A 19,916-nucleotide genomic window follows, 5' to 3' on the forward strand; every position below is an offset into this window, starting at 1 on the left:
ATCTCCTCCTGCCTTTCCCTTTTTAATCTTTCCCCCAGCACGTGGCACACACCTGCAGTGATGTGTGGACGTGGCACTTGGCCATTTGTGCCAGTCCCTTCTCTGCTGCTGAATCAGCTCTTGCCTTTTGTGTCGAGGGCATCTCTTGGCTTTGAGCCCAGCCTGGCAAGAGATAATCTTACTGGTACCTGTTCCCTTTTTCCTGTGGCAAAGCTGGCTCCTGAAAATGTAGCTGCTTCTTTAGTGCCTGGGTGTTCAATTAGAGCAGCTGAACTGTGCTGGGCAGTGTTCTGCTGAGCCTGACACCAGCTCTCAGAGTGTAAGGGGAGAGCAAGTGTGGATTGTGTGTGGAGATAGAACCACAGAGTGGTTTGGGTTGGAAGGGACCTTTAAAATTCATCTACATCTTCAACTAGACTGCTGAAGGGTCCCATCCACCTGAACCTTGGATGTTCCCAGGGATGGGGCATGTACCACTGTTGGGGAAGATGAATCAGGGAAACCTTATCAATATGATTGCTTAGCAAAAGATTCTGAAAATATGAAACCTATAATGGGGATAGAAATGAAAGCTGACTTTGAGTTGTAGGATACTGAGTCTCAGTTACTATAGAACCTGAAAACAATGGTCTAGCAGCTGAAGGAGAATCCCTTTGGATTGAACAATCCCTTTCTGCTGGCTGAGGGATCCAAAGGTCAATGCAGCAAAACAGAAGTCTAAAGAGTAGTTTTTAGAGTTTAAAATATAACACAGTATGGTAATATAGCAGTTCTTATAGGCTGGGTGTAGATTCTATAGGATTTTGTGTCTTGTGTTGGTTGGTCACTGAAAATTAGAATATTCATCACAAAAGGAGATATAATGGATTGTAACAAGGACCTTGCTCTCTTAACTCTCTTACCTCTTCTTCTTACCTCTTCCTCCTCTCCTTCCTGCTACTCTTAGCTCTCTTAGCTCTTACCTCTCCCCCTTCCTCTTCCCCCTGCTCTCGCTCTCTCCTGCTCTCTCCCCCTGCCCTTTGCTCTCTCTCTCCCTTCTCTCTCAGCTCTCCCCCTGCTGTTCTCTCTCCCTCTCTCTGTGGGACTCCCCTCCAGCCCAGGCTGGTGGCTGAAGGCAAGGCCCTTTTACCCCTGCAATAAACCCACATGTTCTAGAATATCCAGGTTGGCAGAATTCCTTGTCCCAGCCGTCCGTGGATTCGCCTACCTACCACCTCTCTGGGCAGCCTGTTCCAGTGTTTCACTGCCCTCCTTTGTACAACATGCTCCTTTTACAGAATCCAAATTGTCCCTCGTTTGGTTTAAAGCCACTGCCCCACTCTTGAAAAGTCTGTGCCCATCATTCCAACAGACCTGTTTTGACTGCTGCAGGGCTGCAGCTGGGTGTCCCCAAAGCCACCTTGTCTCTGGGCTGAACAATCCCAGCTCTCACAGCCTTTCTTCTTGGCAGGGGTGTTCCATCCCTGTGGTTATCCCCATGTCTTCCCTGTGCTGAGCTCCCAGAGCTGGGGGCAGGATCCAGCCACATGGGAGCACTCTCAGCCTCCATCAGTCTGGAACATGGGACCTTCCTGAGGTTTTCAATAAAAGGTGGTCTAACAAAACCCCTGAGGAGCAGCTAGTGTAGCAGAGGTGGCCAAACCCCTGCAGCAGTGAGTGCTCAGCTGCTGGTTATCCTCTCCTTAGCCAAAAAAGTGGCGTACAAACACATGGCTGGCAATAAGTGTTCCTGAGCAGGATTGTGGACCTTTACTCTTGGTTGAGGAGACATACGTATGTCTCTAAAACTGACCAGAAATATTTATTTTTTTCTAAAACGAATAGGTGTCTGTTATTAAAGGATGAGTAGGCTGAGGGCCAGGTTTCAGACTGATGATTTCTCATTGGGGCTACAGTCACCTCACCTTTTTATTAATTTATTTGGTGGTACCAAAGTATGCATTCAGTTTTGGGGCCCAGTAAGGTGAGAGAGGAAAGCTTGTTCAGTAAGGACAGGGCTCTTTACACTTCCTAACTCCTGCTGGTGCCACCTATTGGCAAAATATTCAGCTGTTAGGACCCTCTAATAAAATCAGAAAGTACTTTAAAGTACTTCTGAACAACATTGTATTAAATCCTTTGTAGTAAAAATTGGCAGGTTATAGGTTTTTTTTTTCTTTTCAGATTTCTATCACTTGAATCTTCTGGTAGGTGAGCATAAGAGAGCAAACAAAAAAGCACAAAAGCATCTGGTTCATGTTGAGCAGCAATTTTTACATTTTGACTCCGTGAGAGAGTCAAAGGTCTGAAATGCTGAGGCACAAAGTAATTGTGAGAGGTTGGCAGCATGATGCCACTTTTGGGTAGAAGATACAATTTCTGTGCCCAGGAAAATTGCTTTTGGCTGTTTCCAAAGTTGGATAGGAAACATAACACAGCATTATTGCATTATTGCTTGCAGAGGTGTAGCTGCTTTATTTTGGAGCAGGCCACTGCTGTTGCCTTGCATGCTGACACACTGCAGTGCTTCCCCCATTTCCCCTGGCACAAAAACACAGCATCTGGGGTGTACATGGATTTGATTTGCCTCTGCAGCTGTGTCCTCCTGTGTCCCTTCCTCCAAAATGGTCCCTCAGCAGTCACTGGAGGAGGCAGCTTGGGTTTGGTGGTGGTTTTGTTGTTGGTTTTTTTATCTGTTTGTTTAAAGTGTGTTTGGTTTATCTTCCTGTGGGTGTTTTCAGATGGTGGACCCTCTCCACATGTGCTGTGATTAAAAGAACCTCATCCTTCTACACCTTTAGCTCTAAACAACACTCCTCATCTTAACTTCGGGTACACATTCATTCTAAATACTGAACCAATTAAAATTTAAGCTAAATTTTAAGTATTTTAGTTGTTTGTTGGTTTGGGTTTTTTTTGTTTTTTTACAAATTCTATCATCTTATCTGCTAAAGATTTTGAAGGACTCTAAATGCTTATCTGAAGATGTTTCCTGCATTTTGATCTCTTAAAGCAGTTTGTAAGAGGAGAAACACCTGGACTGAGCATTATAGCACAAATGATACACAAGTTTCTAGAAGCAAGAGTAAATCCTAATTTTTGTCAAAAAAGATGTTTTAAAAACACCAGTTGGGAAATAGCAACAAAAGTAAGTTTCTAGACACAGGTTTCTAGAAGCAAGAGTAAATCCTAATTTTTGTAAAAAAAAAGTTTTAAAAACACCAGTTGGGAAATAGCAACGAAAGTAAGTTGCTATAATAACTTGATATTTGCTGTAACATTAATAGGAAGCTGCTTAAATATACTGGTTCTAATTTTAACAGAGACATTTTTGTTTCTTCTTATACTGATATTGTACTACAGGATCCTACCAGAATTTTGGCACTTGCTGTGGCTCTCAAAGAGTCTGGAATATTCACCTGGAAAAGGGATTTAAAACCCCCCCAAACTGGGTCTGGGGGCTGGCTGAGTTGTGTGGGTTGTGTGATGTGGAGGTCTTGTCAGGATAATGGTGGAAAAAGGGAAGTGGAATGGATACTTGTGTGTTCCAGCACATTACAGATGTAACTTAATTACGTCAAAACTGTGTGATGATTCCTCCCCTGACCTGCATCTTCCACACAGGAACAACCATTCACATCTCAGTGTTTTTGCACAGTTTCCTGGCAAGGCTTGAAGAGCTGACATTGTTCTCAAGCAGCAGAATGTGGAGGGAATCCACGTGGATGAGGGTAAAGGCTTCAGAGTCTGTGGCACATTCATTTGTTTTAATTTGTGATTTTCAAATCAGCTCTGTAGAGGAAATTTTTCTTCCTGCCCCTGAGATCCTCTGGTCAGTGGGAGAGGGCAGGGTGAAGGCTGGCTGCTCAGAGAGATGTGACCACAGCAGATACACAGACCTGCAGACAGAGGCCAGCTGTGGTGGATGTTATTTTACTGCATGGCACATGCTGACTCCCAGGCTCAGGTTTACCCACTGCCATTTGACTTTTGATTTTCCTTGTTGTAGTACCCATTGCTAATGATCAGTGCCTAACTTGTCCCTGGTCTCCCTGTAAGACCCTTGTCCCTTATCTCTTTGTAGAAATGTTTGGGATTTAACACTCAGTCTCTTGCCAGAACACAACAGAGTTGGTTTCCCCTTTTCCTGGACCTTGGGCAGTAGAAGAACAGTTCATGCTATTCTTAAAGGTTCTCCTGCTCTCACAGAATTGAATAAAGGCTTTTCCAGGCCAATGTAGGCTTTTAAAACTTGAAACTCAAGGTTTCCAAGATTTGGAGGAGGTCTGTGAGGACTTGTAAGTTCTGTATATAAGGTTCCAGTTAGAGCTAACACAAAAATGTTAAATCAGTGTTCACCATTTAAATACTAAGCACAGCATTTAGGAGGCCCTGTGTGTCCTTAACCTGACTCTTGGAGAAAATCTTGCCAAAAGTTTGTGTTGGGGAGGATGTGTCTCACTCCTCCAGTGACAGGTTGGGTTGATTAGTGATGCTGCCTGGTGCTATGGATCTGTACTTACTGAAGCTATAAAGGAACAAGAACTTGTATTTTCTGCTTTATTCGTGCCAGATATAACTTTGCAGGTCAAATGAGAACTCTCTGCCTCCTGCTGGTACTGCTGAGAGAGGGGATAGGGATCCTGCAGGTCAGAAATAGAGTTACACATCCAATTTAAGGAAAATTACATTGTTTTTGTGTATCCTTCTGTCTGCTTAGGAATAATAAAGCTTGTGTGACATTTTTTGGCATGACAATTTAGAAGGCCCCATATTCTAACTTAAAAAATGGATGATGTGAATCTGTACTTTGGTTTGATATATTTAATAAATATAAACCTGCTCAAGTAGCAAAGCCACCATAGGGGGGAAAAAAAAAAAAAAAAAAGAAAATTAGGTATGAGAAATCACTTTCCAGAAAGTGTTTTGGTGAGCTCTAGGATATGCCTCTTGGGATATACTTCTAATTCAGCTCAAATCATGTTAGCTGAGTGATTAAGGGTGGAAGCTTTGTCAGAAATTGCTGCAGATGTGCAAAAATGCCCAGAATAAAACAATTTGCACAGGTGGCATAGCTTTGATTATGTGGCAAGTTTGAGCTCATTTGGACCATTTCCATTTTAATGTTGTTTGGTGCAGATTAAATTCTCTACAGCTGTGGATTGATAAGCGGAATTTGAAGTTTCTGCTTTTAGTACTAATTGCTTTTGGTTGCCTTTGGGGGAGGTGCACAGTTCCCTTGTGGGATTTGGAGTTCCTCCATGGCAGTGAGTGTCCTGTCAAAATTTCCCCAGACAAGGGGAATTATTTTGGAGGAGGTCAGTAAAAGACACTTTGCTCCTTTGGAGATGGAGGCTCTGCTTCATTGCTGTAAATGTGTATGCACTTGTGGGGGAAACCCCAAAGTAGCATATCTCTTGTCTTGCTGATGAGGAGTGATTTTTGTTTGTTTTTAATAATATTTTTTTAGAAAAATACACAAACTGCGAAGTTATTGGTAGATAAAAAAAACTTACTCAAAGAATTGCCTTTTTTCCCCTTGTGTTGTGGTGAAAGTGTTTTACTAACATAAATCTAGTTCTTTTCCGTTTATTCCAGCTTGCTGGAGGGTATGTGAGCACAGGCAGGCCTTTCCTTTTGTGCCTTTCTGGTTTTATTTGGGTTATGCAGTCATACCTGGATGTAATGAACATCATCTTTCCTGATACTCGAAAATGGGAAAAATCTCTCTTAATTCTGTCTTGGTATTTTGGTGATTGTGGAATCAGACAAGAATCGATTAAAAATGAAAGTCCTTATAACTTTAACTATTGTGTTGATAGTGCTTAATATGACAAAAGCAGAGCAGTTTGGACCTGAAAAATCATTAAAATCTCCAAAGCAGATTAGGGTTTGGAGCAAACCAGGGATACACCTGACCTTCTCCAGTTGAGCTGAAAATGCTGATTCTGATTTCTACTGGCTGATTTCTGATTTCTGCTGGCTCATCTTTCACCATTTGGAAGAGGGAAGTGTCAGTGGTAGTCCCCACTTCCCTGCTGTCCTTTCTGCCCTGTAGATCCTGAGCCACACTCTTATCATTGTTTATGATCAGCATCTTGAAGGATCTCTGGTAACAGAGGGAATAATCACTGGAAACAGGCTCATTAATCCCTCCTGCAGCCACAGGATGGTGAGATGTCAGGTAAAATAGGCATGTGTGCTTTGAAAACCCTTCAGGAATGCCTCATTCCCATCAAGAAGGGCACTTCGGTGTTAAGGAGGCTGAATGATCATTGTACTCCTCCTGGGTTTTCACAAGTGTGGGATTTCAAGGATGCATTTTGAACCCAAAGCATTTAAACTATTGAAAGAATTGATAACTACTAAAAAATCATCTCAGAGTCAAGTGCAGCGGGGAAAAGGTTGGATTTTAATCTTCACTTTAAACTTCTGTTCCTGTATTTGCAATAGCTGTAAATGTTTTGTTTTGGGGGAGAGCATTGTCCTTAAGGTCTTTAGGTCTTTTCCTTTCTTTTTCTCTTCTCTCATTAATACTGGTACCTCTGTGTAGGGAACTGAAAGACTAAATTAAATGCTCTGGTGACTTCCCTGTGGAGATAACATGCCAGGAAAACAGATGGCTGCTTTTTTTTTTTTTTTTTTTTTTTGTAGTAAAGTAATTTTATCATTTACCTCAGTGAATACCATCTCTTTAGTTCACTGTTACATGGCAGCTCAGATGCAGATGAGACTCATCCATTAAAATACTAAGAGTATTTGTATCAGGAAGCATCCCTACCAACATAAATACATAAAGCAAATCAAGTGAGGTTAAAAATATGGGCAAAGATGATGGGAGAATATCTGGACTCAGTTATGTGTGGAACTTCAGGGAGCTCCATGGACATTGAGCTCTCCTTCAGTAAGTAAATGACAAAACTTGAAGTTGCATGCACTAATTCCATGTGGCTTTGAGGGGAACTATAAGGGTAAAAAGAGTTGTAAAAGGAGAAGTTGCCATAATGTATTAGAAAGTTGTTTAAAATAGGGATTTTAATAATTTCTGAGAGACTTCTATTCTGCTGTGTGTGCATTCACAAACCTGTGCTGTTTCTAAACAGCAGCTCCAGCGAAAATCAAATGCTGCTTTTATCTGTGTGATTTTGCTACCATTAAATGTTTTGAAAACACAGTAGAGTAGATCTTTACTATTTATCCCTGAGCAATCAGATAATCCAGGGCCAAGTAAAACCCAAGGACTTTGCTACTGAGTAATAGCTGCAGCCCAAAAAAGCACAAGTGTTATTGAGCAAGAGGAAAAACCCCAGTGTATAAATGTGACCCTGTTGCATCCTGAGGATATTAAACATGATTTCCACGCAGTAGGGTTTTGTATCTGCTTTATCTGCTGCTCCTTGTTTTAGACCTTGGTAATCAGCTGGAGAGGGTGGAATGTGGAATGCACAAACATTCTGCTGGCTGTTACTCTTGTTCAGCTGACTGCCATCCTCACAGTACTTTTTAACAGTACTGTGCATCTTGGTGTGGCATGACAGGATTTGTGTCTCAGGCATCTGACCACTCTTTGAGTGAGCTCTGCTCAGTTCTCTGAGGGGATGTTGTGTGACACGCTGCTCACATCAGGCACAAGGAGTTCAGGTTTGCAAATGGGATGTGTGGGGCTGTGTCCTGCTGGGCTGGGGGAAGAGAGCCCAGTCCCTCGTGACTCCAGGCTCTCAATGCTGTGTTCAGGAAGGTATTTAGGTCATCAACTCCATGGATTATCATGTGCCAGGGCTGTAGGTCATTGCCTTAATGCCATCTGATAGATGTACATCCTGCAGTAGAGGTCTTGGGCTGTGTCTTCCAACAAACTATAAAAAGGGAGCTGGAGAGGTGAGGTTTTGCTATGCATTTGAATAAGGATTTTTTTTCCTCCACTCTCTTGTGTGAACCCTTGAGTTATCATTGCAGAACATTTCCAAATCCTCATTCTGTTTCAAACACAAGCATGATGAGCATAGCTGATTCCTGAACAGCAGATGCTTTGCTCAGACAGGTCATAGCAGCACTGGTACAATATTTCCGTGTCTTAAAATTCTGTCTCTGGTTTGCTTTATTCTCAGATTCCAAAGGGAAAGAAACTGCAGCCATGAAAGCTGACCTGCTGAGGGCCCGCAACGTGAAGAGGTACATTAACCAGCTGACAGTGGCCAAGAAGCAGTGTGAGAAGAGAATAAGGCTCCTGGGAGGGCCTGCCTATGACCAGCAGGAGGATGGCACTGTGGAGGAGGGAGATGGCCCCCCAAGTCAGAAGGTAGAAATCACTTTGTCTGGAGTTCTTTCTAAATGTCCCACCCCTGGGTCACCTTTCCTCACTGCTGTTAATCCCTCCCTTCCCCCAGAGGTCAAGCGCAAATTCATTGCTGCATGCTTTATTTACCTTGGGGAAAGAGTACTGAAGGCCCTGAAAAGGCACATTGATGGCTCAGCTTGGAATATTGCAGTGTGAAATCCTTGATAAAGGATTGAGTGCCTTGGAGGCACTCAATGACACTGAAAAACGTGTCATTTTTCAGACATGCCACCTGTAGGGAGTTAATAAGGACATGGAAGCAGCTTGCTTTCAAATAAAAGCCTGCCAATATATGTGCAGTATGTCTTTAGCCCTCATTTATTTAAAGTATTTACTTTAGGAAATAGGGGTGGGTTTTGAAGGTGTTGAATTACTCAAAAGTGAACACTTATGGAATTGACAAAACTCAGGGCAGTTGTTGCAGAATAACTCTGGTAAAGCTGCTGTGACTGAATGTAGTGAACATCATCTTTCTTGATACTCAAAAATGGGAAAAAATCACTCCTAATTCTGTCTTGGTATTTTGGTGATTGTGGAATCAGACAAGAATAGATTAAAAATGAAAGTATAACTTAAAATATTGTTTTGATAGTGCTTAATATGACAAAAGCAGAGCAGTTTAAATCTGAAAATCAGATATCACTGAGAGTTTTCAATATCACTGTAGTCTGGAATTAGGAGTAACTATTGCTGTGTTGGCCAGTGTCTGCAAAAATAAAATGACTGCTTAGCCTTGCAAATCTTTAAAAATTTTAATGGCTTCTTTTGTAATCTGCTCTGTTCCCTTTGGGCAAAGCGCAGTAGCTGATGTAGTCAAATGTGAAAAGATATTGTGTTTTTCATGTAGGTAGGAGATGGCTTATTTCTTCATGCAGGGATCTTTAATTTTCATTATGTCCTTATAATAATTGTAACCTAGGAGCACGTTAGAAAAAGCAGAATAATGGAGAAATCTTTCCTACTTTTTGTATTTAGTTTCTCTTGAGTAAGGTCTGAAATACAACTCCCTACTCCCCACCTGTCCTGAAGGTATGATTTCAGATGGGGTGTCACAGATTGTGCCAGGACAGTCCTGATCTCTCTCCTGAAGCTGCCTGTAGCAAGTGGTGCCAAGGAAAAAGAGATGGGAGCATGTGGCAGCACTGCAGGAGCCAGTGATGCCACTTTTGGTGCCTGCTGAGACGTCAGGGACTTTTCTGGAGAGATACATGGAGATAAGATTGTTCAAGAACGGAGTCCAGTAGTGAAGATGCACTTGGTAGGGGCAGGGTTTGGTCAGGAATATAATAAAATATAATATTATAATTAAAATCAAGATGCACTTGGTAGGGGCAGGGGTTGGTCAGGAATATAATAAAATATAATAAAATATAATACTATAATTAAAATCAAGATGCACTTGGTAGGGGCAGGGGTTGGTCAGGATATAATAAAATATAATATCATAATTTAAATCAAGATGCACTTGGTAGGGGCAGGGGTTGGTCAGGATATAATAAAATATAACATTATAATTAAAATCAAAATGTACTTGGTAGGGGCAGGGGTTGGTCAGGGATATAATAAAATATAATATTATAATTAAAATCAAAGGAATTCCTGATGCTGACATTGCATGTTTCATAAACCAGTGGTGTTTTCAGTGGGAGTTGCTGGTTAATATATATATTGTTAATTATTATATATTATTATATAATAATATATATATTATTAATATATATATTAACAGTATAATGTTATAATATAATGTACTGTTGATATAACCCAACAGTAGCAGGGTTAAATCCTGCTGATATACCACTGAGCAGCCCAACACTGAGTTAATGTCACTACCAATAGCAGTGATGACTTCTTGCACAGCCATTTGTGGTGGTGGTGGTGTGAACAGTGGGATCTGAGGCAGTTTTCCTTCTGGGCTTTTGATATTTCTGTAATGAAGCCCCAGAACTCCTGCAAAGCCACGTCAGTGTAGAAAACAGGAAAACTTCTTTTCCCTCTCTTGTCCCTCATTCTTCCTTGCCAGGAAAGAAGCTGGAGGAGGCTGCCTGAGAGATTGTTGTGGTTTGAAAACAAACCAAGTGAGAGGCTCTAAGTCAGAAATACAATTTAATGAGAAGAAAAGGAAATAAAATAAAATAAAATAAATGCAACAATACAAAAAGAAAAACCACTGACAGAGTCAGAATACAACCTGATCAGGGTGATGGAAGCAGTCCAGGTGAGGTGCTCTTCCTGAAGCAGTGATCCCATAGAAAGGTCTGGTAGCTCTGGTCCTCTGGGAATCCAGTGGGTGAGAGCTGCTTCTACTGTCCCAAATCCCAGTTTATATCCAGGGGAGAATGCTTGGCTCCTCCCCGTGGGCGGAGCATCTCCCAATGGGATGCTGAGTCATCCAGGAGCTCCTTGATGGCCCATTAAAGAGAGATAACAGCCAGAGGGAGTTATCTGTGAGTCATGCACAAGGCATTGATGGGCCATGGACTGAAGATGGTGATGGAATACATCCCAAACTCCAATCCAGGACAGAGATAGTGGCCCTGCTGTCCCCTTTGGAGCACAGGAAAGTGCCCAAGGCTCAGCTGAAGAAGCAGTCTCTCTTCACTGTTGCTTCTTCCCATCCTCTTGTGGCACTGTGGTAGCTGCAGCCTGGGGTTTTATTTCAAGGCAGCTGGTGTCATTTTGGGTCTTGGCTCCTCCTGCTTGGGCTCTTTTCTAAGCAAAAGGGAAAGGCATTTTTTGGGTTTAGGAGATAAGATACCTTGGTGTGTTGGAGCTGGTGGCCCTTAGACCTCTTAGGGTATGGTTGTGCCAGATTTTCTGTTGAGGTAGCATCTAAATTGCAGAAATAGTTTTGTAGAAGAAACTGAATGTTTGCCTTCCTTTTTTCAACTTGCATGAAATAGGTCAGAAATGGGCATTTATTTCACCACATCATTTATTGATGGTGGTTTTGAATTATTATTTTATGTAAATGTAGTGCAGAAGCTTGAATACATTATTATCTTTGGGGAAATTTTAGCACTAGTTGAACAAAGAGTTGACTAATTAATTAAACTTGTGTTTTGATTTCATTTATTCATCCTACAGAAAGCCCTTCCTTGACTGCAGTAGTAGGGGAGTAATGGTATTGCTGGTAAAAAGTGTTTTATGCGTGTTCTGATTATGGGTTTATATGTGGAGATGGATTATTTGGAGCTGGCAGTGTTCTGTTTGATTCTGCAGTCTTCTGATTTTTATTAATTTGACTTTGCACATGTTTCACTCAGCTAATTCTCCTGAATCCAGGTTCTCTCGGGAAATCCTAAATATGTGAATTATAATCAAATGCTTACAAACAAACCAACCTCAGCCACTCTCTGAATCTGAATTCTGTGATTACCTCTGATCCTGATACAACCTCTGCCCGTGGTGTTAGATTTGTTTTTGGAGAAAGTGCAGTAAGTGTACTACATAAAGCATCTCTTTACAGTCAGTACTGTTTTAGTCCTTTTTCTTAGGAGCTGTGCCTGCTCAGTGCTGCAGTAATTGAGTTCTTGCTGTCTGTGTTTATTCAGGGAAGGATTTTTTTGCTCTGTTGTGCTGAGCACATCAGCCACACCACCTTGGCTGTGAGCTTTGCCATATGGAGCCACAGCACCTTGGTGGAGCTGTTTTGTGGATCCTGGGTTCTAGGAGAGGGCTGGGGGTCTTTAACCAGCTGTGCAATAGCAAAGAGACAGTCTGAGTGCATTCTGAGGTGGAGTGAGCTGGTGTTCATAATCCAGCTGAGGAGGTGGAACTCCTGCAGAAAATCTGGCTCCCACTGCATCAGTGGGGAGATGGGGATTTAACTGGTGACTTACCAGATTTCCCCAGTGATTTCTGAGCTTCAGATTGTAAGTTCATGTTAGGTCAGGATATATCATGGGACAGAATTTGGGACTATTCAGAAAACAAGCTTCAGTTGTCACCCTATTGCCTGGCAATGTGTTTTCATATGACAGAAGTATGTTTGTGAACATGTGACTCAAGGCAGGGACTTCTACATTAGTGTATGTGCAGTAAAATAGTCAGGTGCTTTATGTGGTTAGTATACACTTCCTGATACTTAAATAATTGCATCTAGTTCACATTGTATGTGACAGAGACAGTCTTCTGATGACTGGCCTCTTTTTAAAACATAAGATAAATACAGGTTTTAATATTAGTCAATACATAAAAAAACCCTTAGTTAAGGGTTTTTAAAAATGCAGCTTGGAAAAGGATATTTATCAGTGTTGCTTTTCACATTCCACTTATTCCTGGCTTCTACAAATGAAAAAAGGAAAAACTCCCAACCAGGAGTTCTGCAGTCTGCCTGTGTGCTGTTATCAGCAGAAAGCTTTGCCTAGTGCCCCAAATGGCTCATCCCAGCCACCTGCAGTGCTGTTCCCAGCTCCATTTGGGCTGTTCCTTACAGCTCACTGTGGTTGTGGTGAGTGGCAATCTGCTGTGTCGTGAAGAAATCCAGCAGAGTGCATCTAGTGTGTGTCTGTGCAGACTAAATCACCTCGTTGTTTGTGTTCCTGTCCAGAGAGAGGTGCTCACATCTCTAGGGCTTTGACAGACTGAGGCTCTGTAGGGTCAGGGCCACTTCTGTGGGCACATGCTGGGGATGCTGGATAAAAGCACCCCACTTAAGAAAAAACCTAGAAAAACCTGACCTTTTCCTTGTCTTGGGCAAGAGCCTGTGGCCAGCTGTAACATATAAATGACATTCCTGGTGAAGCAGGGAATTGATGTGGCAGCACTGGAGCTCCTCTGGCTTTCCCAACCACGGAAGCTGCTCTTGAGCTAACAGGATTTGAAGGGTGGCTGTGGAGGCTGATCATTCCCAGATTATATCTGCTAACTGGATATTAGATTTGAGGGTGTGCACATGCCCTAATGCCTGCCTATGTGCCAGCACAGCTTATTACAGTTCTGTGCTCTAATCCATGGGGAGACTGAATCATAAAATGATTTTTGCCGAGGATTACAAATTACTGCACAACTTCTTTAAATCATAAAGGAAGGAAGATCTGCAGAAAAGCTGGTGCCAAAAAGGACTGTTGTTTCACCCAGGGATCCAGCCAAGCCCCAGGCAGCCCCTCACTCAGTCCCCTCCAGCAGGGCTGGGGACAGAATCAGAAGGGTAAAAGCCACCAAACTCGAGGGCTGAGATAAAGACAGATGAACAGGGAAAGCAAAAGCCACACACACACACAAAAAGCAAACTGAGGAATGGTTTCACTGCCTCCCACGGGCAGGGAGGTGTTCATCCCTCCCCAGGAGAGCAGGGCCCTGTCACACCTCACAGTGACCGGGGAGGACAAAGGAATCACTCCAAACATCTCCCACTTTACACCCTGAGCATGATGTGACATGGGCTGGGATGTCCCTTGGGGCAGCTGGGGCCACCTGTCCCCTCTGTGTCCCCTCTGTGTCCCCTCTGTGTCCCCTCTGTGTCCCCTCTGTGTCCCCTCTCAGTCTGCTCTGCAGCGTGACACTGCCAAAAGCTCAAAAGGCCCTGGCTCTGTGTAACCTCTGCTCAGCAATAGCAAAAGCATCTCTATGTTTTTAGCCTTGTGTTTAGCACAAATCTAAAACACAGCCCCTGCCAGCCTCTTAAGAAAATTAACTTTTCCCCAGCCAAAGCCAGCACACCTTCATTTTACGGCTTTTCACCTCAAAACTAAACCTCTCTTGTGTCTGTCATTATTGGCATTGCAGCTGTAACATAATATTTCTAGTACAGCCCTGGTCACATATTTACTAATTCCAGGATAGTCCAGACTTAAAGAAAAATCAAGAAAACCATTTGAGAGGTCTCATTTCTGCAGGAGAGTAACCTCTTATGCCCATTAATTGATTTAAGTGTGTTAGTTTGCAGGATATCTGTTAGGAAGCTTGTGTAACCCTGGTGCTAGGTACCACTGCTTTGATTACCACGGGCAGTGGTGCACTGGGCTCTTGGTTAGCTGGGAGAGATGGTTCCACTTGCTTTGCTTCCTGCAGCAGCATTTCCCCCCAGTTATTTCTGAGGGGTTTGTTACCCTCTCTGCTGGCAGCTGGAGTGGGCAGAGCTTGGAAAACAGAACCACAGAGAGCAAGGTGACCTCTCACTCAACAGGTGACAGCACACTGCCCATGCTGTGATTGACTAACTCTGCCATTATTTACAGGGCTGATATTCCCTGAGATGGGGAGAGCAGCTGTTCAAGGGGCTGGAAGACCCTGCTACACTTGTGTGTGAAATCACTGGCCTTGGTAAAATGATTGAATAGAAAATAGGGGGATGCACAGTAATGAGGCTAAATCACAGACTGGCCTTTAACTTGCCATGTCTGTGGTGTTTTATTCACCATTTCTGTATCAAGCTTAGCTTGATCAAGGCACTCCCTGCTTTTTAGTGAGGTTTATGGAGTGAGCTTTGAAAGGCAGATGTTCATATATCTCAATAGTTTTAAGTACTCCCTGCTTTTCAGTGAGGTTTATGGAGTGAGCTTTGAAAGGCAGATGCTCATGTATCTCAATAGTTTCAAAGCCATGAGCAAAGTCATGTCCAGAAGATACTGGTGTGGTTAAGGGTAAAGACAAGAATGGCACATGATTGTCACAGGGCAACTTCAAAGATGCCAATGAGCATTTCATATGAGACGAATATAATTTCTTTAAACACTGCCCAAAACTTCAGGGAACTGTTTCAGACAAAACATAGATGACTACAGTAAAGAACCACATTCAGCTTGATTTGTTTAGGCACTGATTTTGCAGTACAGTAATTGTGTCTGTGCCCATGGAAGTGGATTCCTGGTGTGTAGTTTGGGACAAGGAAACTCTTTCTCCTACACCTGACTTGGCTGTAGAGTCTCACAGGCTTAGGAAAACAAGTGGTCTTCCCAGAGAGGGAGGTCTTCTGATGCTGACTAGAATTGTATTATTATTAGGTACCAGAAAAAAACATATTAGAGAAATTATTAAGGCCTCAATCTCCGAGGTCACATCTTGCTCCATACCAAATAACCTTTGTGATAAAAGGCAAAGTCACAGAAGACTGATTAGCACCAGTGCTTAAGGACATTCTTTTCTATTCAGAGCAAAAGTGTAAGTGGGTTGGTGCCAAAACAAAGAAAGAAACAAAGAAAGAAGGTAAGACTACTTAGAAACAAAGAAAGAAGTTAAGAAGGGGCAGTGTGTTTGGATTCCTGGTGCTGTAAGTAATGGCACTGAACAAGGGACATGAAAACTGGTCCAGCTGTAAGTCTGGAGGGGTGGAGGAAAAAGGTTGCTTGGTTTTGATGAGGTATTTGGAAAATTGGTCCTATTTTTCGGAGAAAGTCAAGGTTATTAATTTTGTTCAGTGTGGGAAGTTTTGATCTTTTTGTCAGGGAAGTGTTTTGTTTTGGGGTGTTTGTCCCAAAGAAAAGGCCTGGGTTCACAAAAACAGCAGAGGATAAGGAAGTGATAATGACTTTTTAGTGCAACTTTTTGATGGCTGCAGCATCCACATGGGTACAGGAAGTCTGTGTTTCATTTCCCTTGCTGCCTGCTGTCCTCCCTCCTCACTCAGGGAAAGTCTTGAGCCTTTTATCACAGCACATGCCCATTCCTGACTGTGTTTCTGATGGATGTTTTCCAATAACAGTGGGAACTGGCCACCAAACGCTGTAGCAGCCAAGGAATTCCATCTCTCTTTGTGTCTGGGAATAATTGAGACACATCTCAGAGCCCTGTGGGCTGGGGTATGGAAACTGCTGCTGCTCAAAACAAGTCAAGAACAGATCATTTAGCCTTCAGCCTGGCTCCTCTGCTTTGCAGGAACATGGAAAGTTAAATTTTTGACAGTAGCATTTCATGAGTGACTCAAAATGTCATCTTAGTCCTTTCAAATGTATCCTGATCAGAAAGATGTGGAGGCATTTACTATCTGATAGAAGCATAGATGAATTTATCTTCTAAGTACTTAAAACTTTTTTTTTTTTTTTAAATGAAGCAAAACTATGGTGTAAGAGGCCTGTTTGATGGAATGTAGGACACATTTGTGGAATGCACAGTGAAAAGTTTCCCCTATAAAGCAGCTCGAATTACACATTTCCCCAGGTTTTATTCTCACTTCTCCCTTCTCCAGATTCTTCAGTTTGAAGAGATTTTGGCCAACCCTTGGTACCGAGAGCACTTCAGGATCTACATGGAGAGGATGGACAAGGTGGCTTTGGTCAGCCTCTGGGAGGCTGTGGAGAGCCTGAGGAATGCCAACAAGGTGGGAAAACCTGCCTTTGTGCATTGACTGTGCACTGTCTGCTGTCAGCTTGCTGTTAGGGGATGTCTGGATACTTCTAAAATATCAATAGCACATGATGGTTCTAAGCAATTTGGGTTTGGTGTTTTTTTTAACTGCTTCGTGTCAATTTTTGAGGATAATTTTGCAGTTAAAATTTGTGGGCTGTTGTGATGATTTATTGTTGGTCGGTGTGACGTCATCTGTTAAAAGGAATATTTGACATGCAAAAGTAGTAGAATTATTTCCCCCTCCACCAGAGAAAAAAGAACATGCAGTAAAACATGCAGATTTTGATTGTACCACTTCACATGAAGCCTGGAAGCACATTCCAGTTGGATAATCTGTACATGAGCTTCTCATCTTGCCAATCACAGGTAGCCCATTCAATCCCGAACAATGAAATTGTGTGGATATATGATGTTAAAATGTTTTTGGAAGAGAGGTGTTGCTTTAAAGACCTCTCCCCAGTCTGCAGCAGCTCAGTGTCTCCAGGATTGCCACACTGGTGGTAGAGAGAACAAACAATGCTCTGTTGGAATGTTGGCTAAAATAAAGTAGCAATTAAAACCCTGAAACAAGGATAGGGACTATCACTTAAAATTGCAAAAAGTACCCTGAAGCAACTGTGCAGAGGAAGAATTTTTATAGGACACATTTCTGTTTGTGACCAGTGTGGTGGATTTTGGGGGGGAAGCAATGAAACCTTCAGGATTCACACTAGCATGACTTACAGATTTAATTATTATCAGTTAACTCTTAATTTTATTGTTCTTGTTCCAGTCACATGGTAAACATCCTGTAAACAGAGACAAAGTGTACAGTATGAGTAGGGAGCCATTAAAACAAAGAATCTGAAAGATTCTTTCAGATTCTAAAATCTGAAAGAAATGACTACCAACCAACTCAAGCTGCAGTGTGTGGATAGAAATGGTTGGTCAGGCACTGTGAAGGAGAGCACTCTGTAAATCAGTTTTGATTTGCAAACTGCTCATGATTGGAAAAAGTCTCACAAATCATTTTGTGACCTCTGAGCTGTGGTTTTTCTCGTGCTGTTCACAACAATGTGTGTGTACATCTGGATTTGGGTGTGTCTGCCACTACAGGGGCAGCTTACAAACAGTGTCCTGCAGCGATGTGGCTGTGTATTGTCAGATGAGGCAGGTAAGAACCTTGTGGAGTGCTGAGGGAGTGCACAAACCCTTTTAATTCTGTCCACTTTAGGGACATGGAGCTGGTCATGGGCTGGGCTGCACTGCCTTCTCTTTTTCCTGCTCATTAATGCCAAGTTCCATCCTGGGCACTCAACTGCGCTCAGTAAAACACCCAGGACAGGTGCAAATCCCTTCAGTTGTGCTTTTCCCCTCCCCTTGTTTCATTTTGTTTCCCTTTTCCCACCACATTAATTATGACCATGTATCAAGTGAATTGATTCTGTTCCACAGAAGACAGGAGAGCTGATGCAGCAGATCCCAACCATCTGGATTTAAAATGATGACCACACTGTTGCTCAGGCACTTTCCTTCCTTTTAATGCCAGCTTTTGGAACACAGACTTAAAAGAGTGGGAAGCTCCAGCAGTTTTAGGGCCCAGCTGTTTCTTCACTTAACAAATATTCACCCTTGTAAAACTGATTGCTTGGCAGAGGTGCACAGGCAGCAGCACACTTGATCTCAGAAAGAGGCTTACAGATGTCTTCTCATGCATTTGGGAAGGAAATCAGCTCGATTATCCTTCAAATTGTGCACCTGGCTCCTGAGTCATCTCAGTATTTTCCACGTATGTTCATTATTCTTTCCTCCCTCCCTCTCCCTTGCTTCCTAGGCTGAAATACCTCAACTGGTGAGTGACATTTACCAGAATTTTTTTGTGGAAAGCAGAGAAATACCCGTGGAAAAATCCCTTTATAAGGAAATACAACAGAGTCTCGTGGGAAACAAAGGCATTGAAGTGTTCTACAGAATTCAGGCAGATGTTTATGAAACCCTAAAGGACAGATACTACCCTTCCTTCATTGTCAGTGATTTATATGAGAGGTCAGTCAAGAAGGAGGAAGAAAGAAGTTCTGCTCAGCTAACTCCTGAGGACAAAGATGAAGTGGTGAGTGGCACAGACAATTTCTTTTGCTGTTATTTAAAGTGATCTGAAAGATTGTCCTGAGAAAAGCGTGTAGTAGCATCTTCTGTCCTTGAGCTTTGGACTCATTTTTTCCCTCATTTATTTATCAATACCATCACTCTTGTAGTTTCATCTAGTAAAACTTGTTTATGCTCTTTGAAATAAAATGGTACACAATGACAGACTTCTTAAATTCGAATTTCCTTGAAGTAGATATTTCAGATTCCTAAGCTTTCTGTATTTCACATCTTACCTTATGGTTTTTAGAAATAGAGAATGCAAAGCATACTTTATATAAGCTCAGCTGCTCTGCTTTTGGGTGAAAAAATTCTCACTGAGACACCAGGTTTCTGCCCAAACATTGTCCCTGTCTCCCATGCATTTCCTAGGTAATAAACAGGTATTAAAAGTTGCACCAAAGAGAAGCAAAAGCAACGTCAAATATAATCTTAGTGGTTTTTATTGGTTAATTGAATAAATTACCAGGTCATGCTGGAAGGTAAATCTAGCACAAGAACTCTACCAAAACAGAGAACGCAAAATGTCATAAGCAATAAGCCAATGGCAACTCTTCTGGGGGCAGATTTTTTCCTTGGATTGTCTAAATCAGTCATGACAGGGGAACTTTTACTGCATTTATCCAAGAACATTTTGACAATAGTCTCAGACCACTGAGTGCCTCTCTCAGTCAGGTGCTGCTTCAGAGCACTGTGGATATTTTCATTTTACATGTGGACTGCTCCATGGAATGGAACAGCTTGTCTAAAACCAGGTCTGAATAAACAAATCAGCAGCATCCAGAAGTGCTGGGCTACATTCTGCTCTTTAGAAGCAGTTTTTCCAGAACCTAATGCTTTTGTATTTACCACTCAAATGACTTTAATCTCTGTAGGTGAGTTGTTCTAGTCTTTGTATTTTAATGATCAGCAGATCTGCAGAGATGAGCAGTTAAAAATAAATTACTTGCAATGTGTGCTTTTAGAGCTCGATGAAACTTTTCAGTGTTTGTTTTTCCCTGTATTTTTTCCTTGATAAAATATTCAAGATGTGTTTTCTGGTTTTCTCAGTGCTAGCTCAGTTTTGTGTCCACAGTGGAGGTCCTTCAAAGGCTTTGTGTCCTTGTGCCAGCAATCATTGAGACTTTGTACAGTGACTCTCAGCAGTTTTGTCCAGAACTTCTTGAAGCATTAAATGTTCCACTTT

At 42.2% G+C, this 19,916-nt stretch overlaps 1 protein-coding gene across 1 annotated transcript in view; it reads left to right on the forward strand.

Moving 5' to 3' along the window:
• Positions 1–19,916, forward strand: part of SNX25 (sorting nexin 25) — an 87,053-nt gene that overhangs the window by 45,047 nt on the left and 22,090 nt on the right. Inside the window, exons 7-9 of the mRNA XM_066316892.1 lie at positions 8,088–8,278; positions 16,446–16,577; positions 18,420–18,695. Of these exons, the coding sequence (XP_066172989.1) occupies positions 8,088–8,278; positions 16,446–16,577; positions 18,420–18,695 (599 nt within the window). The remainder of the gene's footprint in view (positions 1–8,087; positions 8,279–16,445; positions 16,578–18,419; positions 18,696–19,916) is intronic.

This window comes from Sylvia atricapilla, chromosome 4 (assembly GCF_009819655.1).
Source record: "Sylvia atricapilla isolate bSylAtr1 chromosome 4, bSylAtr1.pri, whole genome shotgun sequence".
NCBI classification, from domain to species: domain Eukaryota; kingdom Metazoa; phylum Chordata; class Aves; order Passeriformes; family Sylviidae; genus Sylvia; species Sylvia atricapilla.